The sequence below is a fragment of the Ictidomys tridecemlineatus genome, chromosome 2, assembly GCF_052094955.1.
Source record: "Ictidomys tridecemlineatus isolate mIctTri1 chromosome 2, mIctTri1.hap1, whole genome shotgun sequence".
NCBI lineage: Eukaryota > Metazoa > Chordata > Mammalia > Rodentia > Sciuridae > Ictidomys > Ictidomys tridecemlineatus.
The window spans coordinates 122360376-122369743 of NC_135478.1; the positions used below are offsets into that span (position 1 = coordinate 122360376).

At 43.7% G+C, this 9368-nt stretch overlaps 1 protein-coding gene across 3 annotated transcripts in view; it reads left to right on the forward strand.

The window, feature by feature from the left end:
* The window catches only part of Vopp1 (VOPP1 WW domain binding protein), a 97547-nt gene extending 94687 nt beyond the window's left edge, over window positions 1-2860 (forward strand). For all 3 annotated transcript variants that reach the window (XM_005337408.5, XM_078039714.1, XM_078039715.1), the window contains one exon: window positions 327-2860. In XM_005337408.5, coding sequence (XP_005337465.1) covers window positions 327-517 — 191 coding nt within the window. In that variant the 3' untranslated portion in view covers window positions 518-2860. The remainder of the gene's footprint in view (window positions 1-326) is intronic.
* The last annotated feature ends 6508 nt before the right edge of the window (window positions 2861-9368 follow it).

A 9368-nucleotide genomic window follows, 5' to 3' on the forward strand; every position in this document is an offset into this window, starting at 1 on the left:
GCAATGAAGGAACATGTCCTATACCTTACTGTGACCCGTTTACCTCCTAAGGTGTACAATAGCCCTCTCAATTCCTGATCTTTTAGCACATGCTTCACTAGCTCTTCGCAGATCAGCATTTAGTTTCGGTTTAGAGAAACCTGAGCCTCCACCAATATCGCCTCCTTCCGTCATGTGTTGCTCTTGTTTATTACCATATACCAGATGCCCCTTCTCTGTGAGCATATAGAGTACTAGATGTACGTCAGTTGAGTAAATGATATTGAGCTATACCCCTAGCCAAGAATTTTCTCTTTTGTGCTCACATATGATTGTCTGTCTTTCAGGAGCCCAGCAGCCGGGGCCGCCATATTACACCGACCCTGGAGGACTAGGAGTGAATCCTGTCGGGAATACCATGGCAATGGCTTTCCAGGTCCAACCCAATTCACCCCAGGGAGGCGCAGCCTACCCACCCCCTCCTTCCTACTGCAACACACCCCCACCCCCCTATGAACAGGTGGTGAAGGACAAGTAGCAAGAGAATGCTCGTGGGAGATGGAGAGGTGGGACGGGGCTCTTCACCAGGCCCTTCCCATCCCCATGGATGTTCCCATCCCCATTGAAGTTCACTTCCAGGGACGGTCCAAGGGCAAACTCCTCTTTGATATCTTCAAAGCAAGCACAGCTCCCTTTCAAGTTTTCCGTGGAGGACAATATTTGAATTCACACTGTGTCTCCTCTGTTGCTTCTGTTTCTAATGTAATCTGTGCTCTCTAGCAGTGTGGCAACAGCCCCAAGGGTTAACATTCTTGGGTGGTGTGGCCAGATCTTCAGGAGAGACTAAAAGGAAGAGGAAGGCAGAGCCAGCCTGTGAGAGGGACCGATGGAGGAGCCAGCCCAGGCGAGCCCTGCAGGCAGCAGGCAGCACAGCCCATGAAGCCAGATGAGGTTGGGCAGGGTGGCTGCCAGCCATCAAAGCCCATTTTTCCTCTTCCAGAAGCTGTTGAAGAAATATGCAAGGGGGAAAAGACTCTTGACACTTTTTTTATCTCTCACATCCTGAAGATAGGCTTCCTTCTGCCTAAACAAGGAACAGCCGAGTGCTGCCGCTTCCACCTCCAGATGGATCTGAATCAGGCTCACGTTGGATGTCTGCGGTTATCTGAAGATCAATAAAGTTATTTAAATTTATGGGAAATTGATCCCTGCTCCAAACTGGGACATTTCATTTTATAAGCCCTTGTTCTGACTTGGGGAGAAAAATATATCCCTGTTTTTAGTGCATTCTTGGAAGTACAAGTGTAGTGTCCTGTCCTTTGAGATCAGATAGGGAGTGTGTCCTCCCTGGATGCCAGTGCCCAGAGGGCTCTTGCATCCTTCCCCAAGGCAGCTGTGGGTGGATTTGATGGGCACTTTCAAAGCAGAAGGACACATCTGGCTGGGAAATCACATCAACCTTCAGAGGGAGAAAAAACAGCCAACATGCCCAGCAAGGCACAGCCAGCCTTGTTGAACCAGAGCAGGAGGCAGTTGTGTCTGATCTGAGCAGTAGTGTGCTGGGCTATGAAGATAGGGAGCTTACTGAGAAAGATGGAAAAAGTACTGATTTCATTTACTGACCATGTGATCAAAAATAGAATAAAGAAGATGTTAGAAATGCAAATCCCCAGAGGAGAATCCTATCTTGCCCCAGGGTCTTATAGTAGTTGCAGGTTTTGTTGACAGATAGCAGGGAGTTCTGTTCCTCTGCGGTAGTTAGCAGTGTTGACATGTATTTAAACCCAGATTGAGACCTGCCCGTGTCGTGTGTACTAAGAGCAAAGCAGCGTAGCAAAGATACCTAGATTACTCTGTGTGTAGTATCATGGGGAGTGGGGCTGGTGGGGGGTGTTGCTTATTTTTTAATTGACCTAGTCAAAGCCTCTTAAGAAATTGCTACTCATTGAACTTTGTGCATCAAGATGTCTCTCAGGAGCAGATGTGGGATAGTTTTCATTCCCCCAGATCAAGAAGCACAGTATCTTTGCTCTGCTGGGGTATTTATGTGAGATGAAGGGTGAGGAAAAGCAGTGGGGCTCAAGTAACTGTGCGGACTTACTCTAAGGACAGAGAATGTGGGGACCTCCAGGGAATTCCACGGGAAGTGCCCGGGACCAAAACCAACACCCTGGGGACCAATCTATGGACACAGATGATGCTGCCTGTGTCTTTGACCCTTGCCACCCTGTGTAACCTCTGACCTCCTGTCCTTGACTGCAATACCTCCTCATGCTCCAGTCCTCGATTTCAATGAATCAACAAAGCACAATGTCTGCTGTTTACAACTGAGACAACTATATGGGTCCAAACAATTCCTCTTCCTCCAGGTCATTTGTTTTACATTTTCAATTTCTCCCATTACTTTTTTTTTTTTTTTTAATAAAAAAGCACTCAGCACTGTCCCTGGAATTGGATCAGAGTGCAGCTGAGTGAGGCACCCAGTGCCCACAACTAAATTTTGTTTATCTTTTTCAACAACTGGTAGGGCTCAACAATTTTATATTCCCATGTTCATGTAAGATTTGTTTCCCATTGAACTTGGGTTAGACTCCTGTGCATTGAGCACTGACACTATCCATGGAAGTTCCACTTCTGCTGACATTTCCTGGCCACTCTCATTTCCTTTGTGCTGCTGGTGGTTGGTGACCACTTCTTAGACTGATTCCAGCTCCTGGTGCGTTGAAGTCCTGTAGAGTGGGTGGTTAGGAGTAAACTTTAGGCAGACCTGTGCATGCTTTTCCTCTGCAACACTTGGCTCACGTCTTTTTTTGTTTTGTTTTGTTCTCTTTTGATAGGGTCCTATTTCCTATGTATGCACAATAAAAAATAAATTTGGGCATGTACTGTGGTTCTTTTGCTGGGGAGTAGGAAAGAGTGTAGAAATGAAGTTTCTAATGAGAAAGGATGTGTGGCGGGTCATGAGTTCAGCCATGTGTGGTAGGGGTGAGGGTGGATGATGCGCCTATTAAAGGAAGAACCAGAAATTAGGTATTATTATCAAGGAATATATTCTTCTTAGGTAGGTCTGCCTTTACTTTAAAATTCCACTCTACATGGTTAAAAATTGTACTTCTCTCATAGATAACTACCTAAGGATATAACTTCTATAGTTAAGCTGCAATGGCACCATATAGCAATTTTAAAGGTCTCCATAGTTTTTCCTTATATTATTATACTGGTGTATTTATCTTTAAAGGGTGATGTAAAATGACCCATTTCATGATAAATCTAACTTAGGGTATAGGGGCAGCCCCAAAGTAATGTATGGATATAAAATGACCTTAAGACTATACAGGTGCTGGACTCAGTAACACATGCCTATAATCCCAGCCACTTGGGAGGCTGAAGAAGGAAGACTGCAAGTTCAAGACCAGCCTCAGCAACTCACCAAGGCCCAAGTAACTTAAATTTTAAAATTAAAAAAAAATGAGCTGGGGATATGACTGAGTGGTTAAACACCCCTGGATTCAATCCTTAGTATTCACCCCCACCCCCACCCTAAAAAATACACAAACATAACTAGGCACAGCAGCATTCAACTCAGTAAACTGAGGCAGGAGGATCGATTGAGCCCAGGAGTTCGAGCTCAGGCTCAGCAACATATTGAGACCTCATTCTCAAAAAACAAAAAAGAATGTCTAAACGAAACATGTTAACCCCAGAGCATGTGGGCTTAGTCTGAGAAGCCTGACGGTGGCACCAGGGGTTCCTCAAAATAAAATGTATTTTCCCACTTCTAGACATTTTGCCATGAAAATTTTAAAACATACAGAAAAACTGGAAAAAAAAAGTATACTGAAGAACCCTAAGCTTACTACCTAGATTCTACAGCAATATTTATGATTAAAAATCATTTTTAACAACTAATGTGCTTTCTCTGTATTTTAAAGCATGATAATAATTTTGACCTTAGAATAAGAAAATAGTCCCAATTTGAGCTTAAAAATTAATCCTCAATGGCTGTTTCACCTCTCCCTTTTCATTAGTCCTGGAGAAAATACCAGTCTACTTTTTCCAAACACTGCCTTAGTTACTCAATTGTCACTGTGACAAAATACCTGAGACAATCAACTTTAACAAAGCAAAGATTTATTTTGCCTCACAGTTTCCAAGGATTCATTTTATAGTCACTTGGTCTTGTTGCTTTGGGCCTGTGGTGGCACAGTACATTATGGCAGGAGCATGTGACAGAAGAGGTCTGTTCACCTCAAGGTAGCTGGGAATCAAAAAAGAAAAAGGAGCCAAAGTCTTAAAATTCCCTTAAGGGCATATAGCCAGAGACCTAAGTTCCTTCAACTAGGCCCCACCTCCTAAAGGTTCCACCATGTCCCAATAATGTCATGGGCTGGGGGCCAATCCTTCAATATGCCTTCCTTTAGGGGACAATGCAGATCCAATAGCACTGCCTGAGTTCCTAGCCACCCATATTAGCAGGAAAGTATTATATTCCTCTCAGGCCCAATGTCCCATGGGACCCTGAGGTCTCACTCAGCCCTTAGAGTACAGGTATGTCTCCAAGTTGGTATGGGTGGCTTTTCTATGGATGGATGGATGTGTGTCTCCTCCAAACTTCCCATGCCAGACTCCACTCCAGTGCTGTCCTGGGTGATTTGTGCTGGACCCAGCCTTCTACCCATAGTTCAGATCTGGCCACTAATCCAGACATACTTTCCCCTGAAGCTCCTCTGAGGTGTTATCTGCAGCAGAACTCAGGTGTCTTCATCATCTGAGACATTTCTTAAACATTTCGCCTCAGCTGGGAAGTGGTCCAGCCTCGGGCCTTCTTCAGAAACTCCTTGGCACCTCTACAGATGTGCCCAGCTCATAATGCCACACCAGCACTGCACCCCTGGGCTGTCTGGAAGAAAGCAATAGGCTCCCTATTTATGAGATTTTCTGTTAACTCTTCAGCACTTAGCTATAAATTTGGGGGAAAAGAATTTACCAGTTTAATTTGTTACATGCATGGGAGTACTACTGTTTTACTTGATAGGAGTATATTACAAAGACACATTTGGCAAATAAAAAATCTCATTCAAAACTCTTGTCATGGGCACAGGAAATAAAATGGGAGAGGTCTAGCCACTTGGCAGGCATTGCAGCCATGTTGCAGGGGTTGGGGGAATCTCATCAGGTCAACTTACTTCAGTAAAATGGGAGCAGGGGTCACTTGCAAATCAAAGGTCATGAGACTTGAGATGGTAGATTGCTCACTTTTGTCTGTCCTTCCCAAATTTCACTAAACTTCAAGAAATCTGTGACAGCTGTCAAAGCAAGACAGTGCAAGAACAAAAATGTTGAGTAATTTCTGAAATAAAAGAAGGCTGTGAGATTGATGGATGGAGAAAACAAATCGGAGAAGATGGAGACAGCCTGTGCACAAAAGGCAGCTGGGGAGGGAAGAGCTGCTCCTTAGAGGAGCTCCATGGCACAGTAAGCTCAGAAGGAGATCAGGAGGGGCTGGGGGCAGATGGGGGTGTGAACCAACAACCATCCTGGAAAAAAGCCATGCCAGAGTCTCCACCCTAGATCTGGACTGTTCCCAGAAGATGTGTGTTAAAAGCTTGGTTCCAGATCGGCACTATCGGAGGTGGTGGAACCTGCTAGAGGTGAGGCCTAGTGACAGCACCTCCAATCTTTGGGAGTTTAATATCGAAAGGGGAGAGTGGGACCCTTGCCCAATAGCTTCCTTTTTCTTTCACTTCCTATCATGAGGCGAATGGCTTTGCTCTACCACACACTTCTGCCATGATGTGCCTTCTTGCCATAGGCCAAAAGAAACAGGGCCAGCCAGTCTTCAACTGAAAACTGCAATACTATACGCCAAAATAATGGTTTTCTCTTTATAAGTTATTATTTCAGGTATTTGTTACAATAACGAAAACTCAATGTGCATTTTGTATAAAGTAGGACCTTGAGGACCTGGAGGAGAAAATGATCCAGTCGATCACCAACAATGCCAGTCCTACTTCAATATTTTCTCTGGCATCAGAGGAAAGAAATTCAGTTCTGCTGGCACCTCCTCCTCCTTTGCCTCTGTCCACATGGTGACGGCCTCTTCTTCCACAGAAAGTCGTCTGCTATTTAGAATATCTTGTAGTAAATCAGAAATCTTCCTTCCCTCTGTCTATCACTTAGTAGGAGGGAGAGAGGTCCTTCGGTAGTCTCCTGATTTGCACTATGCTAGCCTTTCTACCTAATCAACCAAGCATTTCTTACTAAGATGATCCTTAGTAGTTTGAATTTTTTGCCTCAGTCCATTTAGGCTGCTATTTAAAAACAAACAAAAAAGTACCCAGCATAGAGGGATGGCTTGTAAATAACAAATATTTACTTCTCAGAGTTATGGAGGCTGGAAATTCCAAGATCAAGGTGTTAGTGTCTAGCAAAGGCCTGCTTCCTGGTTCAGTTCCTGTCTTCTTGCTATAACCTCACTTGGCAGAGGGGTGGGGGAATCTCTGGAACCGCTTATCCCATTCACCATTCCTAAAGGCTCCTGCCTCATAGCCTCATCATGCCCCCAGTCCTCTGCCACCAGCAACAAAACCGTCACTTGGGATTAGGTTTCAGCATAGGAAGACACACATCCATAGAAGGAGGAGACACACCTTCATCCATAGAAGTTCTCAACTTCTAATATTCCTTGACAAAGATGAGAACATGAAAGATATATGAGAGCAATCTGTATTATTCATGCTTATGTCATGGGAAGGCCAAGGGCACTGAAGATGGACAGCTTTGCTCAGTCCTGAGTCTACTAATTTTTAGCTGTCTTCAGGCAATTGATTTAATCTCAAATTTCAGATTCCTCCTGTATAAAATCAAGATGATATTACCTATTGCCTCTACCAGACTTACACATAGTGGATAATCAACAAACATTAAAAACCCTCTGTGCCCTTATTTCACACTAGTCCAAGCAGAAGAAATAAGAACAGTGGGAGAGGAATAAACTCCAGCCCAGTGCTTTGCTTATCTGTGAGGAGTCTCCCTCTCTGGTGTAACCAGAAGACTGGGAGTGGAGGGACTTCTTCAACATCTTCTCCAGTTGTGCTTTGTCTTTGGGACCATGATTATGCAGGGGAGGAAGCCAAGGAGTTTCACATACACCACCTCCAATGATCTAACTTACTTGTGGGTACCTTACTGTGTTCCTTTTCTGACTAAGTTGGTGTGCGTTGCCCAGTGCAGGGCGTTCAGCCAATCAGAGCAAGGAGAAAACTTGGGCAACCATCTTTCCCCCACCATTTATCTGAAATGAGATCTGTGAGCATCCCAGAGCAGGCCATAGATGGTAAACAATATTTCGTACATTTATGTTTCTTTTGGTATTTCTTTTGTCCCCATCATCATCCTCCTCAAATGATGATATAGTTTGAATATTCAGTGAGCTTCCAAAGGCCCCATGGGTCACAAACCTGTGTTACTATAGAGGGTGGTAGAACCTTTAGGAAGTGGGACCTAGGGAGGAAGACAGGTCACTGAGGGCATGCCTTTAAGACCCAACCCCTTCTTTCCCTCCCTCTCTCCCTTCCTCCCCCCACCCCTCTCGCCCTGATGCTCATCTGCCATGAGATGAGTAGCTTTGCTCCACAATGTGCTTCCACAATGATGTTCTCCCTGGAGACAGGCTCAAAAGCTGACCATAGCCTGAAACTCTGAGCCAAAATAAGTCTTTCCTCCTTGAAAATTAATTATCTCAGGTACTTTTTCCCCAGCAATGGAAAGCTGGCTTACAGATGGGCCGTGTTGCAGGTGGAAGGGGGATCCTGCTCCACACCTGTGGCAGTGTTGAAGGTTGCAATGTCGTCATCCCACATGTGGCCTGGTGGATATAGGAATGATTATCAAGACAAGAGTCTCCCCCAGCCCCTGCCACCCAAGAGGAAGGTGACAGGAATATGAGTTGGATCCTGTTGCATCTTCCTACTAGGAGGCCTCCCTCTGACAACAGCCCTGGCGATCTGGGCTTTACTTTTATGAAAGGGGCTTATATTCTTGTGCAGGTTCCAAGAGTATAAAGAAGGAGCAGCAAAAAGACTTGACTTGTTTTCAGCAATAATTGGAATGCTGGAGAAGGCTGCCTTTGTCTTCCTCTCTAGATGTCAGAAATTACAGACAGTCCTGTTGTCATGAAGCTTGAGTGATGTGCCCCAAACCCACGGAGATACATAGGAACAAAAAAATTGATAACAAGCCAATACATATGAAAATTGCTGGGGCGCAGCCTTTGTAATTATCCCTCAGTTTTTGTGGTAGAAAGGTGCTACAATTTGGATGTGTTTTGTATGCTAAGCATTCACATGTTGAAATCTGTTCCTCATTAGGGAGATGTGACAAGTGGTGGAAACTTTAAGAGGTGGGACCTGCTCAGTGTGATGGCACATGCCTGTAATTCCAACTACTAGGGAAAATCACAAGTTCAAAGCCAGACTCAGCAATTTAGCAAGGCCTTAAGCAACTTAGCAAGACCCTGTCTCAAAATAAAAAAGGGCTGGGAATGTGGCTCAGTGGGTAAGTGCCCCTGGGTTCAGATCCTGGTACAAAAAAAACAAACAAACAAAAAAAAAGAAGTGGGACATATAATAACATGAGTAGGTCACTAGGGGTGCTGCCCTTAGAAGCGATTAATATAGTTTTAATAGGTCTCTGGATAGTTCCTCTCCCTCTAGGACTTGTTTCTACCGTGATGCTATCCACCATGAAGCCTTCATAAAAGGGCAAACAAATGGAGCTAAACAGGTCTTGACCTTTTAGCCTCCCAAACTGTGAGCTAAATAAACCATTTTTCTTTATACATTATGCAGCCTCAGGTATTTTGTTATAGCAACAGAAAACAGACTAATGCAAAAAGAACTTTGCAACTTGTCTTAAACTTTAAGAGAAATGCTTTTAGATATATGTTCTAGACCAGTCACTGTCCTTTAAAGATATGAAAATATGTTGTTTAAAATTTTCATTAGCTACTTTATAAATAAAAAAGTGAAGTTTATTTTAGTAATGTATTCATCCTTTATGTCAAAATATTATTTCTGCATGTAACAATATAAAATACATTAACAAAAAATGTTATTCTTTTCCCCATACTATGTTCATTTTATTTTGTTTTGTTTGTTCCCTTTGTTTGTAGTATCAGGAATTGAACACAGGGCCTCACACATGCTAGGCAATTATTCTACCATTGAGATACATCCCCAGCCCTTTTTATTTTGAGACAGGGTCTCACTAAATTACCCAGGTTGACCTTGAACTTGTATCAGCCTCCTAAGTAGTGAATATTACAGGCATGCATATACTTATTAACACACATTTTCACCTGGAGGAGCACATTTCAAGTGCTCAGTAAC